General features: G+C 37.1%; 1 protein-coding gene and 1 non-coding gene across 2 annotated transcripts in view; one reads left to right on the top strand and one right to left on the bottom strand.

The window, feature by feature from the left end:
* The window catches only part of LOC128992754 (roundabout homolog 2-like), a 90,351-nt gene extending 74,749 nt beyond the window's left edge, over positions 1-15,602 (top strand). The window contains exons 10-22 of the mRNA XM_054416490.1: positions 342-521; positions 1,052-1,160; positions 1,857-2,107; positions 2,676-2,815; positions 3,375-3,558; positions 4,989-5,214; positions 8,153-8,268; positions 8,941-9,152; positions 9,969-10,138; positions 10,668-10,885; positions 11,128-11,269; positions 11,974-12,089; positions 12,884-15,602. Of these exons, the coding sequence (XP_054272465.1) occupies positions 342-521; positions 1,052-1,160; positions 1,857-2,107; positions 2,676-2,815; positions 3,375-3,558; positions 4,989-5,214; positions 8,153-8,268; positions 8,941-9,152; positions 9,969-10,138; positions 10,668-10,885; positions 11,128-11,269; positions 11,974-12,089; positions 12,884-13,105 (2,286 nt within the window). The 3' untranslated portion in view covers positions 13,106-15,602. The remainder of the gene's footprint in view (positions 1-341; positions 522-1,051; positions 1,161-1,856; positions 2,108-2,675; positions 2,816-3,374; positions 3,559-4,988; positions 5,215-8,152; positions 8,269-8,940; positions 9,153-9,968; positions 10,139-10,667; positions 10,886-11,127; positions 11,270-11,973; positions 12,090-12,883) is intronic.
* Positions 15,603-17,194: 1,592 nt separating this feature from the next.
* Positions 17,195-17,276, bottom strand: Trnal-aag (transfer RNA leucine (anticodon AAG)). The gene has a single exon. It is a non-coding gene; the product is annotated as a tRNA-Leu (tRNA).
* Positions 17,277-17,545: the final 269 nt, after the last annotated feature.

Genomic DNA, 17,545 nt, shown 5'->3' with positions numbered 1-17,545 from the left:
TTTGCCTGAACGGATAAGGATACTTGCCACAAAACTTAAATGGACTTAGCATTTCGGCCAAAAATAGGTAGTAAACTAATCAAGAACTAAAATGAAAATACTATTTTTTGAGGGGGGACAGAAAAAGTTCGTTGTCTCATTGAAACACCTTTTTTAGGTTACTATTTGTCAAAGAAATTTAATGAGATTTTTTTATAGAGAAGTTCTCCATACACCACTGTGATGATATGTAAAAGGTGTCAACGCTACACCAAAAAGCCACGACTCTTAAAAGATCGTCTTAAGAGTTTGATTATTTTAAAAACATATTCTTTTCCAAATCTACAACTTACATTTTTTAGGAGGTAACCAGAAACGACACCGGCCTCGGGGTGGTATGTAACGCCATCAACTCCGCCGGCTCTGACAGCTGGGCTGCCAGACTGACGGTGACTCAAGGGTTTCATCCTCCTCCGGTCATCGTCCTCGGCCCGGCCAACCAGACACTTCCTTTGGAGACGGAGGCCAGCTTTCAGTGCGAGGTTAGTCATTCGAGTTGTCCAAAAATGGTTCAGAAATATTATTTGCCGACTTTGTTGCTAATTAGGTTTCTAAGATTATAATTTAACCATTTTTTGACCACTAATTAAAATTTTGATTGAATTTAGGAGGCAACCATTTGACCGGCGTGTCACTTGCTCGATTGGCTTGTCGACAAAGTGGCTTGTCGGACGAATTGCATGCCCCCTATATTAGAATTTCACTTGGAAAGAATAATGACTCTAGTACAAGACATACATAAAATAAGAAGCCATTATTTATAATATCGAGGCTCTAAATTAAAGGCGAGATGAATTACTCAGCGTAAAAATTAGTAGCTTTATTAGTAAGCCTATAGAAAAATCTACACACTAACATTCAGGAAGAGCGACCGGTTCTTCTGTCAATCGTGATTTTTCTCTCTTGTGCTGTGGTAATTAATTTTCCCAATCTTTGATTGAAGTATCGAATACATCAGTCATTAAGAGTGTGTCACATTTTATTCCTTTGCCCTGAATCTACTGTTTGACAGGTTCGCGGTGAGCCAACACCACAAGTGACATGGTACAAGGACCATTCCCCAGTGCTCACGATGCATCCCAGGATCTCTGTGTTGGACAATGGCACTCTTTACATTGAAGGTACAATATTCATCTTATGTAGCATAGACTCATCTGTCGGATTCATATGCATTTGTCTTATTCTTTCTCCATTGTCTAAACACAGCTAGTAACATTCAACATGCTATGCGTTTCAACAAGGATTTTTATTGGTACACTTAAATTAATATAAATACAATTAGAAATTTTATTGCACTCCTGGCTTTGTTCATTGAAATTGATGGCTAGATTAGGTCAGTAAAAATATTTATTGATTATAGTGCGTTCAAACAGCCGTGGCACCTGAGGGATTAGGAGACCCCAAGTGTTTCCATGGGTTCTCCTAATCCGTCAGGTGCCACGGCTGTTTGAACGCACTATGGTAAAAAACAAGTTTCGCTACATTTGGGGTCGGAAATCTGATGAGGGAACTTAAAATTGCAGGCTTATTACACAAACTGGGAAGCACTGAAGAAGTCGTAGCTAAAGAGAATTAAATAGCTACCAACTAAAAGAAAACACAGACACGAAGATAACGAAAAAGGATAAACGTTGAAGTCAACACTGCCACAGCCCTTACAGTCAAAATACGAGAGACTGTTAAAGACAAAGGTCTTGGCTATCAGTTATCTACTTAGAAATCATTTCATTAAAATTTATTTCGCTTTCTATACTGTTTAAAATCCAAGGAAGAATTGGGAAGTATGTTTCATAGTTGTATGCTTTATGAATCCCCAGATCTGCAGCGGACAGACGAGGGCCTCTATACTTGTGTGGCCGCATCTCAACACGGCAAGGCTACTTGGACAGCCAAGTTGCGGTTGGAGTCCCTCAGGAACTCTGACATAGCGTTCTTCAGGAGTCCCACCCTGGCCGCCCTCCCAGGCCCGCCCAGCCGCCCTCTGGTGGTCGCCGCCCACCGCAGCTCCGTCACCCTCTCCTGGAGCCGCCACTCGCAGATAGGATCGTCATCCCTTCTAGGCTATCAGGTGGGGTCTTTGTTAAAGGTTTTAAGTTTCGAATGGGGGCTTAGGTAGAGTGTTTTTTGTAAACCAATTTAACGACAATCAAATTGTTTGGTTTCGATTGAACTACTTGTGAATAGTCTTCAACTGCTAAGACCAATCAAACTGTTTCATACCATCCAAATAAATAAATAAAACTATATTATTAACCACTGATTATGATGTGATTCGCACAAAATTGTAAACAACAAATAAAAAAGTGATCTCCTCCAACAGTGAAATTCTAACGATGTCAACTTTTATCCCCCCTTTCATGTAAATATTTAATCAGAGGATATTGCACAAAGAGTCGATCTCTATGGCAGATATTGCATAAACTTTAGTTTGTAACCAATTGATGAAGTGTGTGATGCTTTTCTGCCATTTTGGAATTCACAACAAAATAGTGATAAACAATTTGCATGATCCATAGAAATGTATTCACACAAAGTAAAACACACAACATCAAAATGTTTTCCTACTACTTTTCTTCCTGCTACACTACAGCCGTAATCCCTATGTTCCATTTCAACACGTTTCTCCTGTATTCCAGGTGGAACTGTCAGGACGACCTGTTGGTGGTGAGCCTGGAGGTCACACAGTGGGATGGGTGACCGTGGCTCACAGGGTCCCTGGTCCTACTCACGCTCTTCACCACCTTCTGCCTAACATGACCTACGTCTTCCTTGTCAGGTGGGTAAACTAAGGTCTTAACTTAAGAGGGAGTTTCTCATACTTAAATCCCATCGAATAAGGGACAGAAAAATCCTCAGGAAGCTCTAGCCAAGTAAATCTGAAAGATCAAGCTTTGCAGGTCAGTTAAGTTTCTATAATCTTTTCAGGGAAGTGAAAATGTCCGAGTTCCTGAATCCTGACTCACATTAACCTGTAAAGTCTCCCCAAAGGATGATGATAATAAAAGCCCATTGATCACGGACTGCTATTTCGAACCATAATTTTTTTTCGAACTGAACCCCCTCTTTTCCAATGGTTGGGACAATTTCAACTTTACAAGATATGTAAAAATATAAACTGGTGTTCATGGCTGATAAAAAAGAGGCCACTGAAGAAATAAGTATTGTACTTATTTAAACTGACTTTTTTGTAATTATTTTTCTTGTACTTATTTTTCTCATAAAATTGATGATCCCGATTTAAAACCACACAAAACTCTATGTAAAATAACCTTACTGCAATTGCACGATTCTAATGGTTATGTTTGTTTAAACCCGTTTTTGATCACTTGTTCCAGAGCTGAGAACGCCCACGGGTTCTCTCCCGCCAGTCCGCTCTCATCCCCCGTCACTCTGCCGGAGCAATCAGCTGATCTGCCTGAGGAAGTGAGGGAAGCAATGGCCACCCTTTCTACAGGCAACATCTTGGAGCTCTCCTCTATATTTCCAATCAGTTCTACATCCATCAAGCTAGGCTGGGAGGTGAGCATGCATGGTTTTTAATTACACTTGAAATCTGTTTAACGTGATATTTTAGGTAGGGTGAAGAATGCACCAAAATCAGGAGGGTCAAGAGACAGGTTTCATCATACAGACTATAAAATGTCTCTCTCCAGATACTGATCTCCGACTTCGTGGAGGGAGTGTACATCTACTCCCGAGGTCTCGACGTTAGATCCAAGATGACCAACGCTCTCACGGTCCTCCACGCTGGAGAAACGTCAGGTTTCATATTGACAGGTTACATCATACAGACTATAACATGTCTCTGTCTCCAGATACTGATCTCCGACTTTGTCGAGGGAGTGTACATCTACTCCCGAGGTCTTGACGTCAGATCCAAGACGACCAACGCCCTCACGGTCCTCCACGCTGGAGACACGTCAGGCTTCATAGTGACAGGTTTCATCATACAGACTATAACATGTCTCTGTCTCCAGATACTGATCTCCGACTTTGTCGAGGGAGTGTACATCTACTCCCGAGGTCTTGACGTCAGATCCAAGACGACCAACGCTCTCACGGTTCTCCACGCAGGAGACTCGTCAGGCTTCATAGTGACAGGTCTGATCATATAGACTATAACATGTCTCTGTCTCCAGATACTGATCTCCGACTTCGTGGAGGGAGTGTACATCTACTCGCGGGGTCTTGACGTCAGATCCAAGACGACCAACGCTCTCACGGTCCTCCACGCCGGAGACACGTCAGGCTTCATAGTGACAGGTTTCATCATACAGACTATAACATGTCTCTGTCTCCAGATACTGATCTCTGACTTTGTGGAGGGAGTGTACATCTACTCGCGGGGTCTTGACGTCAGATCCAAGACGACCAACGCTCTCACGGTCCTCCACGCCGGAGACACGTCAGGCTTCATAGTGACAGGTTTCATCATACAGACTATAACATGTCTCTGCCTCCAGATACTGATCTCCGACTTTGTAGAGGGAGTGTACATCTACTCCCGGGGTCTCGACGTCAGATCCAAGACGACCAACGCTCTCACGGTCCTCCATGCTGGAGACACGTCAGGCTTCATAGTGACAGGTTACATCATACAGATTATAACATGTCTCTGTCTCCAGATACTGATCTCCGACTTCGTGGAGGGAGTGTACATCTACTCCCGGGGTCTCGACGTCAGATCCAAGACGACCAACGCTCTCACGGTCCTCCACGCTGGAGACACGTCAGGCTTCATAGTGACAGGTTTCATCATACAGACTATAACATGTCTCTGTCTCCAGATACTGATCTCCGACTTTGTGGAGGGGGTGTACATCTACTCCCGAGGTCTCGACGTCAGATCCAAGACGACCAACGCTCTCACGGTCCTCCACGCTGGAGACACGTCAGGCTTCATAGTGACAGGTTTCATCATACAGACTATAACATGTCTCTGTCTCCAGATACTGATCTCCGACTTCGTGGAGGGAGTGTACATCTACTCCCGGGGTCTCGACGTCAGATCCAAGACGACCAACGCTCTCACGGTCCTTCATGCTGGAGACACGTCAGGCTTCATAGTGACAGGTCTGATGCCTTACACCCGCTACCAGTTCTTCCTCGTCCCTTTCTACAAGCACATCGACGGTCGACCGTCTAACTCGAGGACTGTTAGGACTCTGGAGGATGGTAAGTTGCTGAATGGATGGGGTGGTCTAGTAGTACAGCTATGGACTTCGGTCCCTTAGTCGGTCCCCCGGGACGGGTTCAAATCCTGCCAAATCAAACGGATTTATCAAAGTAAAAATTTCACAACCTCTAGGCCTGAAGTAATATTTAAAAAAGTTATGCTTGGCTTTTTGGGCCTAGCGTCCTAGGACATAAAAAGTTTCTCAATGATACTACAAGTACAGTATTACTCTTCGTGCAATTGTAGAATTGTAAGTGTATTGTGTGTGCCCGTTATTACTTCTATGTGACTAGCTTAATTTTTTCAAAGTGGAAATAAAAATAATTAAATAAATGACATCAACGCACCAAAGCTTTACCCGGTATAAACGTACCGTACACTTAAGCCTGTACAAAAGAGTCGTAAATTTACAGAAGAGTATGTTTAATCATTCGCATGTAAAATCTCAAATATATCTTTTGATGTGTAGTTTTTAATGTCCAATAAGCTTAAATATAATCACATTTTTGTTTTTTTTTATGGATTTACATTTACTCTTTGATTTTAAGTACAAACATAAGAGTTCATGAATATGTAATTTTATGGGGTAAAAATGTATATAGGCTCGGTGAGATTTCAAGAAATAAGTTTTATTGTTAGTGTGAAATCTGTTGTTTATTTGAATTAATCTGTTATTTGTCATTTAATTGACATTTATAGGACAAATTATTCGTTAAACTTTATCCTCTGCAACATTTTTTATAGTTAATTTTCACTTTCAACCTTGCGATTGCTGTACAATGGAATTAAAAGACTTTTACTTTTAGTAAGTACCAAATTCATGGTATATTTTATATTGACACTTAAATAAACATTTTATTTAGTATCTATGTAAATAAAATTACTTTCATTAAAATAAGACACAAATAAGATGATTCTGCATAGGAAGGCTCAATAGTTAAATAATAGACGAGTGACGTAGTTTGAGATTTTGTACAGTAATTAAATGTTTAAAAAAAACTCTTTATTTGTCCATATAGTCAATTTTTAAATGATGATGACTAATAAAACAGTTACATTAAACATTACAGAAATAGAGACACGGATCAAATTTCGACAATCTATGATTCAACAAATTTGACAACATTTAATTAAGACTCGAGCCAGAAGAGAACAATACATGCTAGAGAAGCTGATTAAATTTGGAACAAAGGCAATTTAAGAGGAACAAAAACCTAAATGAAAGAAGGAAGGTGAGATTGAGCCCAAATTGTAACACTCCGAGATGTCGAGAGGTCTTGAGCAAGTATTGTGTCGGTGTTGTGGACTTCTCCGTCTTTTTATATAAAAAGTATTTGTAAAAAGTTGTCATCAAATTTTATTATTTTATCAGAAAAAACGTAAACAGCCCCCAGGGCTGCCCACGCCTTATTTCAAAGAGTATTCCAAAATATCGTATCTTTCCCGTCCATTGTAATTTTAATTGTACAGTACCACTATTATTAATATTTCGTAAGTTCCCCGGGTGTCACAAGTCCTCCTCTAAAATACAAATACTACTGGTGAGTATAATTCTTATACAGTAGTATACGTCAAATTAAAGATACACTAAATTACTGGAGGGTTTTTTCCTGATTTGAATATTTGGATTCAAAATTTAGATACAAATAATACCTTAATCGGTTTTTAATTTGTTTAATCAACGCCTTAGATCAAATTACATGTCTACTCTGTAAATAAAACATGATAAAACATAAATCTCAGAACATATCGTTTTGAGAACATTAAGTATCAAAACACGTTTACAAAACACAAAACAAAACTAAAACAAAACATTAGCATATTTGGTAAAAGTGAAAAAATCGAAGGGTTTGAAATTTTATCTCAGTATAGGCTTAATTAGCTTATCAACTAAATTAACTCAAAAATACTAAAGTTATTTGAGCTCTTTAATCATTGAACAGCTGAGCTTTGTAAAACAAGACGTGGCCACACGGACGTCAACAAAGGGTTACATTTTACCCCCCTTGATCCTTTGTTTTTGCCTCTCTCACTCAAAACAACACCTGCCAGACTGCTTGACCTGTTTTCTAACAATTAAGTACTACATTTCAACAGCTGAATTATACCTGTAATTATATAATTGTCTTCGTGATAATCACGAATACTTTAAGTTACGATTTCTATTTTAAATTTCAATTCAATTAGATAAAATCCATACAATCCACAGATGTTTGCTCTGCTCAGTGCGTATTATTAACGGGAAACAAATTGTAAACAAAACACGACCTCTACATAAACCGTACAGAACTAACAATAAAATTGTCTTCAGCTGTTCCATTAGGATGAGAAATCTACTAAGGGAGTATGTTTTATCTATGGTATTAGTGATGGTTTGCTCTGCGCACTGGATAATTTGCTCTGGTTATAGTGGGTTGTCATTATATTTCCTTTAGCGCAGTGTGTTCAACCTTTGCCTATTTTCATACAACCAGACATTCCATCCCCATGTTGAAGTTGTCACCAGGTTTTTATTTGAATCAAAATCGTCGTAGTTGATGTGAGCCACCGTCAGATTGTGCTGATCTAAATTCCTGTTTTTTGTCGAATACACGAACCTTTTCACCAAGTCAAACTGATGGAACGATTTATTGTGAGGCATAGCAACAAACTATGTCAGCACCAAAAATAAGGTAGAAAATAGAGTTTTTGACACTAGAGATTTCTGTGTCTGGCTCATATAACTACGTTCTTTTTTTAGCAATTATTTGGTGACAGCTGGTCCATATAGATGGGATGTCTACTTCAGAATTTAATAGTTCAACTGATGGTCCACTACGGACGGTGGGTTGTAATGATGCTTTTCTAAGCGCAGCGCGTTGTAAATAGTATTTTTGTACGCATCACACTGTAATGATTGCACATGTAGTGTATTGTAATGATGTTTTTCCTCCTCAGTACCCACGGCATCACCAACACAGATGGAAGCACAGCTGCTGAACGGATCAGCTGTGCTGGTCACTTGGAAACCTCCGCCTCAATACACACATCGCGGGGTTATACGCTACTATCAGGTAAAGTGTACCATCACCTTATACCCATAGAGATCTTAAATTTACACATTTCTAGCCTGGGAAGCTATCACGAACATAACACCATCTCTCTGCCCCAGTATAGCCAGTATGATGGAACCTGTCTCATGATCCTTCGTCTACCTAGAAACTGGTCCGGGACTTAAGCCATTTGGGCCGGTCCAGGTATATGGAGGATCAGGAGACAGGTTCCATCATACAGACTAAAGTAGTTTATGACTTAAGTTATTTCTGTACATGTCGTTCTTCCCTCAAAAAACTTCTCTATCATCCTATACACCGTTTAATAAACTGTTGATTGAAGGATAAATAGTATGAGCCAAAATACTCGTAAGGTTCAACTTGTTTGGCAATACTGTACATCTCATTCTGCAGAGTCTGTTTTCTGATACAAAGTATAAAACTAGGTTTAGTTTGAATTTATTTACCAAATAAATGGTGAAAACATCAACACAGTTTAGATACGTTGTTCTTTCTTTCACGGTCCTTTTTCCTGTTTCACAAAGACAGAAGCTTATTACGCAAGAGAGTCGCTGTTGTGATTTATTTTATTGATAAGTTCTTTGAACATATTCATACCAAATCGTGCTATAATCATGTTTAATGTTTGTGTCGAGCTGAATCTAAATCATCTAGACATTTTCGTTTATGCAGGTGGTAGTGCGCGGAGGCCCAGCGCTCAACGGCACACTGCTGACGAACGTGACAGTGAATGCTGCATCTCCGTCGCTGCTGCTGACGAACCTCACTGCCGGGCTGATGTACTTGGTACAAGCCGCTGCAGTGACCAGGGTAGGGTCGGGTCCATACAGCAGCCCTGCCACTTTGAGGCTGGACCCTTATAGTAGACTTCTCAACAACTACAGGTGAGATTCAGCTTAAATCATATCGTGACCTTATTTCATCACAAAAATTATATTATTGTCATTTAAATCTCTTGAAAGACATCTGAATGCCATTAGAATACCTTTTATAAAAGATGGCGATTGACTGCTTATTCACTGCTTCACTGGTTATTTTTAAACTAGGGAAATAAGAGGTGTGTAATGTGGATCTTCAAAAGTGATTACGTGCTTTCTTCGATCCAAACAACGTACATTTTCTTAGAATTAAGCTTCTGCATGGTGAATTTTTCCAGCTAATTGACTAATAATCTGACAAATCGAATTGTTGTTCATCAAATGCAATAAATCGCCCTAAACTATTATTAAGGCTTCAAAAAGTCTTTGTGGGATAAATGCAATCAGGAAATGTAGCAAGTGAAAAACTATTTAGCATCTACGGATAAACTACTCTAGAATATTTGCACATTAAAGGAAATGAAGCAAAAAGCAATAATCGTTCACCTCAAAACGTCTTTTGAAGATGGATGAAATAAAAATATGTTTCGAAAGAACAGTTTTTGTACCAATCTTTGACTTTCCATTCGCGGATATTCGACTCTGGAATATTAATTACCTGATTGCTCAATGGCACATAAGGACACGAAATAATCATTTAGCTCTCGAAACGTCTTTCGAAGATGAAGTAAGGAAAATCAAAGACGAAAGTGTCTATCAAATCTCTGGACTTTCCATATACGGATAATTTATTTCATTTCACTCTATATTCCAATCTATATAGTGATACAACTAGCATGTCAACAGTTCTTTTACTATCCTTACGACCTTGTTCTTCTTCAGGTACCCCACATTGGAACAACCCGAGTTCACCACGACGACTCCTAAGTTCGTGACGGAGACGTGGTTCGTGGTTGTTCTCATGTCACTGGTCGCCATCATGTGTTTGCTGTTTGCTGCTCTTCTCTTTGTGCGCAGACGCCAGTTGGATGCAAAGATGACCGCTCTTCCAGGTTTAAACTCTTAATCTTACAGTTACAATAAGATTTATTTAGTCTTTCTGTTATTTTTACATAAATGAAACATTGTCTTTGTTGATTCAATTTTTTCCGGATCTTTGTGCTCCTCAATTTTAATAAATCTATTTTCCTTTGCTCATCAACCTGTTTTTGTGTTGTATTTTCTATTGAATCTCTATTTTATTTTCAAGTTTTTTTTCAGCTTTATTTTCAAGTTGTTAATAATTAATTAATTTTATAACCAGTTTGCCCACTCTCTTTTCCCTAACTATTGTTCAGATACCTCCTTTAAATCCCTAAATTATTTTTAAGGTTCGCCACAATTGCCTCCTCCTTTTAGTGACCGATGAAATTGCTTGCTAAAAGTAATTTTACTTGTACAGTAGTATATTTCGTTTTTACTGTTTATTATGTTATATTTTCAGAAGGGTTACATTGTCGGTAACTTTCTTTATCATGAAAATTAAATTCATGGGCCAAAGGTCATCTTGGGTTTTCCTTTAACATTAGTTTGTTTTTTCAGAGCACACAGTGACAGTTCTGCAGGAGCCGAAACCGCTGTTGTCAGAGCCTCTGTCAGACTCCAAGGTCGCTGAGGTGAAGGTTACGACCCCGGACTACGCGGAGGTCACCCATCAGCAACCCCCGCCTCAATACCGCGAGAGGGAGAGGTCGTGTTCACCTGAACCGTACGCCAGTACAACCCTCGTCTCGCCTGTGGAACCGTCCAACCGAATGATGGTGAGCAATTCAACGCTTAACAGGATATACACACAGGATATATACAGGATTCTTACAGGATATATACTATATACTAAACTGGTTTATACCCTTTGTGATTTTGGTTAACAGAATCCCGGCATTCTCAATCATATCGATTTTGTTGTATCTTTCCTCTCAAATGTTAATCTTGTTCAAAATGTATTCTCGCTTCTAAAACAAATTATCGAAATGTTTAGAAGTACTAACTTTGATTGTTTCAGAGCTGGTCAGGCCAAGGGTCCAGTAGAGAGTTGTACAGAGGGTCTGATATGTACGGTCCAGGACGGCTGTACGATCCTCACCATTACCCTGGGAGCTACAACGGAGAGACCAGAACTCATCAGGCGTATAACTACCAGACAGGTGATCTTGAGGGATAGATTTTCCCATAAAGTATAAGTACGCTCAGCTATATAAACGATTTCTAAAATGGCATACTTTTACTGGATAGGTTTCCAATGTGTGACCTTTTATTGTAAATTTTTAGTCTTAGTGGTCCGTGTCAAAATGCAAAATGCAAAGAGTGTGTAAGTCAGCCTGAGAATGGAACATGCATCAAGGCCGAAACATCAGGTGAAATTGTTTCGTTGGTTTTTAAACTGAGGTTGTCCGAAGACCAAGAATCTATCACAGCTGCAATCCCAACCCAGACATAGTCCTAAGACAACCACATAGGACATAGTTCTTAAACAACAGTAGTTTTTCAGCCCATTGTACCGTCACGAAGAAGAAGATGTACAAGTAAATGTTCGTTTAGGATCACAAATAATGACTGTTAGAGTAGTCTTGCTTACGATGTTGAACATGCTAAACCATCTGTGATTTCTTGGATACACTGAAACAATTATGGCTTCCTAATTACTCTAAAATAGTCACTTTAACTGGTAGAGTCAACTGGGTTGCCATTGTTGGCAAGAAGCATTCTTCAGGTAAAAATGATTGGTCGACAAAGATGGATCTTCTTCTAAGAAAGCCCTACACAATTTTTCATTTCCCAATCTGATCACGAGTATAATATCTCTACACGACTATTATCACATTGTTTACCAAAATGAACTGTTTTACAGGGAGTTGCTCCAACAGTCCTCTACTCGGCCGAGACTCTCATGCAAGAGACCAAAGAACGGAAACTTTACGAAGACCTTCCAGACATCGCCACAACCCTGTCCATAGGTTTTACAATGTAAGTTTGGTAACCATTACTTTTTGATCCTACTTAAGGTGAGCTAATATTTTTTAATGTCTTCTAAAATCAATTACTCAGGTGAGGATTATATTCAAAGCAAGTCCCTTCGAGTATGGTTTATCGTTCAATCACCTAGTAATTGAGATTTTTTCATGATTCAATGTACAACGATTATATTTTTAGTAATTATTATGAAGTTTCCTTCTATAGTTCGGCCGCTTAGAAAAGACCTGCGCGCTAATGCTAAACCAATGCTGGAGGAGGTCGCTTTCTAAGCGGCCGAACTATAGTCGCCACACTCCTCTGATTACCCGGTAATGATTGAGTCAAATAGTCTTCTTCTTGCCTACCATGAATTTGAACTTTCATTCTTATCAGTAATGTCACTAACATTGTACTTTTTTATTCAACACTTAGAAACCCCTACATAAACCATAGAATGACTCATTCACGGAGAGGATTATGTTCTTTAACAACCGTTGTATCTTTTACGTACACGTATTGTTTTTATATTTAAAGTCACAAGAAACTGTCAGTAGGCCAACCTGTGTTCTAAATAATGTTAATAATCATAAATTAATGATTTAAGTGTAGAAGAAATCTACAAATCGATATGTAAATATTTTTACTTAATCAAGAATTATTGTTTCATTTCTAAACAAATGGTGGTGTCAAACTCTGCTAAACACCAATAAGTCAATAACTGGAAAACTCTTGTGTGCACTATCTTGTTTGTGCATGTCTATCTCTCACCGATATATTTAAATACACGTCATGGTAATATGTTTCAGGATCGCCTAGGGGAGTACGTAGCCGTTCCCCAGTCTCCAGCACATCCTCCTCCAGACGTAATTTCCCCCACTTCTCTGCGGTGGAGGCTACAAGGTGTCGGGGTTGGAGGCTACACCAACCCCTCCAACACCCTCACCACCTTTACTCGAGGCTACAACCCAGTTTACCACAACTCTGCTAGAAGCGAACCCTCCAACAAGCATTACCAGGCGAGGTTATAGCAGCAACGCGTGCAGGACTGGTGTGACTGGAGACCTTGATACACTTTGAGGACATGGAGAACGGAGTCAAACTTGAAGAATTGAGGAAGGTTGTCGAAATTGAAGATTTTGCCACCTTGACTGAGTGTTGTCAAACTTGAAAACTTGAACCGTATCGTCAACCTTGAAGAATGTTCTCAACCTTTAAGATGGAAGAGAGTTGGTGATTTGAAGACTTAAAAAGTCTTGTCAACTTTGAAGATTGTTCACACCCTGTGAGGGTGAAGATTGTTGTCGAGCTTGAAGACGTAAAATTAGTGTTGTCAACTTTGAAGATTATTCACAACCTGTGAGGGCAAAGAGTGTTATCAAACTTGAAGACTTAAGAAAGAGTGCTCTTAACCTTGAAGACCTAAAGAATATTTTCATCCTTGGCAATTTAAAGAGTATGGTTAAACATTAAGGATTGCTGTCAACCTTAAATACGTGATGAGTTTTGGCAATCTCAAACATAATCTTCAATCTAGAGTATTTCTCTCGACCTTGAAGAATATTTTTGACCGTGAAAACAGTCCTCAACTTTGAAGATTTTTGAAGTACTGTCAACCATTAAAGCTTGATGAATATTCTCAATCTTCAATAATTCAAGAGTGTTTTACGATAAAGATGGTCGTACAGAAGTTTCATCAGAGACTCGAGTGAAAATCCTGGGTTGTGTACTTTTACAATGGAAAATATTAAAGAAAGTAGACAGGATATTCGAAATTTTATAAATATTTTTTAAGTTATCATAATCATTTAGGACTTAAAGAAAATATTTTCTTATAGGCCTACGTTTAATTTAATTAAAGTTAGTGTATAAAATATGCTACAACTTTTCTCTGAAATGGAACAGCTAAGAAACTGTGGTTAACAGAAAAGTCTTGGTTTAAATCATTCATTTTCAGTTCTCTCTTTGTAATGTTAAGGAAACATTTTTAGGGCTAAATAAACATCTAATGAATGTATCTAAAAGTATTGCCGCTTTAAATTGTATCACAAGAACATAAGGTCCGTACCAAGCCAACAATTGGGGCTTGGCGAACATTTTGTTTTTATGTTTCAAATATTTCTCTTAACCATACATCAGTAGCATTTCTAAATCTTCGATAAATAACTATTTTAATACTGATATGGTGCAATATCATATTGCAAAGTGCACATGATAATAAAAACCAAGAAAAACTTATGATTTATCGTTCTTAGGACATTTTGTTTTTCAAAATTGTCCATCCGTCCACCTAGAAATGGTCCAATATTTTACATATCATATTGGCTCAAGTTTAGGGAAAACCAGTAAAAAAATCAGCCAAATTTTCTCATAAGCTTTTCATTTATTCAATGAGTGTTTCAACTTCTCATTTTGTACACATATCATTTTTGTATCTATACTCAATGTTAGGTTAATGGTGTAATTTTGTAAAATAGACGAAACGTGTCTTTCTTCATGCTTACGTCATAAAATCTTTGTCAAGTGTCTTTTCTTAGACTAATAAAATTTTGTGACTCTTTCGCTGCTGTTATTTTTATAAAAAGTTGGATTTATTTTTGTTTCAAACAAATTTAGATGTAAGAATATGTTGAGTAGTCTTGATAAGCTTCGGGATAGCTATAGTTTCACCATAGATACGCACAATAATAGTTTTCAAATATGTTTTGAAAACACACAAATCTAGCTTAGACCTGAGTAAAACATAATAAATGTGCCAAACGTTCGCTGTCAATTAATGTACTGTCATTTGAATCGTTCTTTGGGTCTTTATAAATTGATGAAAATAGCACTATTTTGTAAACAAATTCCAGGTGTAGCCTTCTTAGGACCTCCAGCACAATAAAAGAAACCACGCCAGAATGTTAAACAACATTGCCTGGTGTTTAGAATTATGTGTAAAACGATGTTCATGTAATTAGATCAAATTTGTTGTAAAAATCTATCGAAACTATTTGACTCTAGTTCTCAAACAAAATTTATACAAATCGATAATTCGTTGGAGTCAATTTTTTATTGAAATTGCATCTAACTAGTATTTTTATATGAACAGTTTAAAAGCATATTTTGTGTCTAAAATACAAAAACCATCAAATGCAAGCTATATAAATTATTTAAAAGGTTTATATAGATTTTTACAACACAATTTACGGTTCTGGCAAAAGCACAAAATTCCTTCACATATCTACAACACATATCAGAATAGCTAGAATACTAGAATTGCACAATGCAATCCATTAGTGTTGTAAAAAAATGGGCTGAAGAATATCTGAATGCAGACAAAAGTATATAAAATAATCAACTCTGTCCAGAAATATTATTTGAATTATTTGTATTTTCAAATGTGTTTAGAATTGTATAGTTGGGCAGATTAAGAATAAAAATAGATCTTATAGTTTTTCAAAATTATTCAACTGATTTTTTTATGGTTCGATCTCCTACAACTATAAATCATTAATCATGGTGAGGTTCAATTCGAATACATTATGATCCTATATGTTATTTTATATTACCGTTTAATTTTTTTATTATTTCAAGAATGTCAATAACATAATCTTGTCTTTGATTCACCGAAAGTTTTCTGATAAAATATTTGTTTACGCCTTGTATAATAATTATACCTTATTGTTGACTAGTGTTGTGCTTAATCCTTTTTTATTCTTAGCAGTTTTCCTTATTTAAATTTTTAACCTCTTATCGTCACGGTGATATTCTAACTATAATTTGTTTCATAAATAAAAAGTCAATGTATAAAATAATTTATTGTTAGTAACATAGACTGAAAAGAAGACATTTGCAGGCAAAGGCTTAAACTGTACAAGTCGTAAATAATAATAAAAGATCTTCATTTGTATTTAATGTTTACTATTCTCTATGGTATTGATTTTAAATTTAATGTTTCACAATATGTATTCAGACAATGACATACAATGGTGTTCCTTTATTTTCAAATCATCGTCATTCTACCATTAAACTTAATATGCGTATCTTATTTAACCCACGATTACCTTTGAACCTATTATTATTAATAATCTTTGTTGAATCGTTGCGGAATTTAGTTTCAAATTTATTTTATTTTTTTATACTTAGCTATATCATTGAAATTTTCAATAATTCATAAACTATTTATACTCTACAACCAAAATAAAAATTACAAACCAATCAATATAGAATTCCAATGCAGTTTTAAATGCTGTAAATAAGGCTTATTATGGAAGCATATTTTGTACTTTTGTAAAAAACTGTTTTGTATGCAAAGTGGAAATAAACTGGCAGAAGATGGGATTGTAATTGGAATATAATGTTTGTTTATTTATTTTCCTACTTCCTATTTTACTACTTTGTTGTTTGATGCTCTGTCAAAAAACTTGTTGTCTGTAAATAACAACGTAGCAGTTATATAAGTTGACAAATAAGGTTATCTATTGGTTTTTGTTTATAAAAATCGGTATTTTTTAAATCATACAAAATATATTTCCGTCTTATAAACTGAAGACGAAATTATACAACTAGATAATTCATGTCACGAAGAGAACTTGAAAAAACCTAGCTGATTCCGATTGAAGTACTGTGGGCATTATAAATTCAATGCAAAATCCTATAAGAAGATAGCTCAAATACAAAAGAACTAGAGCAAATCCCTGATTCAGATGAAATTTATAGTTGACCTTAAAATTCGAGGCGCAGTATATAACTAGTTAAGTCAAATAAAGACTAGAAACTACTTCAACTAGCTGATTTATATGTAGCAGTTGAACCCTGAATGAATTTCAAAACAGAATTAAGATTCAAATTATTTGGACGTAGTAAGAATTGAGGCAGAAATAGCCACATATTTAGCCCAAGTATATTATATTTATATTTTGTGGTCATTCGTTTTCCCAGTATTTGTTTGAAACTTACTTTTACAGGACATAATATAATTTTAGCACCCACTTTATGTAACCACTCTGAAAAAATAATTATGAATTTAGTTAAAAGCCTAACAAAATTCTCCTACTGTACAGAGGATAACTACAGTACTGTACTTTAGGAACGTTACGCAATCAAAGTAATACTTAAGTGAACTTTACAAAAGTTTCTGGCAGCGGTGGGATTCGAACCCACGCCTCCGAAGAGACTGGTGCCTTAAACCAGCGCCTTAGACCGCTCGGCCACGCTACCACTATATCTTACGGGAACTATTGTCACAACACGATATTGCCACCCTGGTTTCACCTAAACAAAATTTGTAAGAGTTTTAGGAAAGTGCAGAGACATTTCTCCAAAAACCCCTTTTATATTTGGGGACATAAAAGCAAAAATATTTTCATTTTTTACTTTCTCCCCCTATACAGAGTATATGGAGAATTATCGTTTTCGTCAAAATTTCCGAGTTTGAGTTTTGAGTGGATATATCCGTTCCCATATAAACTCCATAAAATAACCAAAAC

This window comes from Macrosteles quadrilineatus, unplaced genomic scaffold (assembly GCF_028750875.1).
Source record: "Macrosteles quadrilineatus isolate MER2022 unplaced genomic scaffold, UCM_ALF_1.0 Scaffold_1__1_contigs__length_201487025, whole genome shotgun sequence".
Lineage (NCBI taxonomy): Eukaryota > Metazoa > Arthropoda > Insecta > Hemiptera > Cicadellidae > Macrosteles > Macrosteles quadrilineatus.
This window is presented reverse-complemented; position numbering and strand designations above follow the sequence as displayed.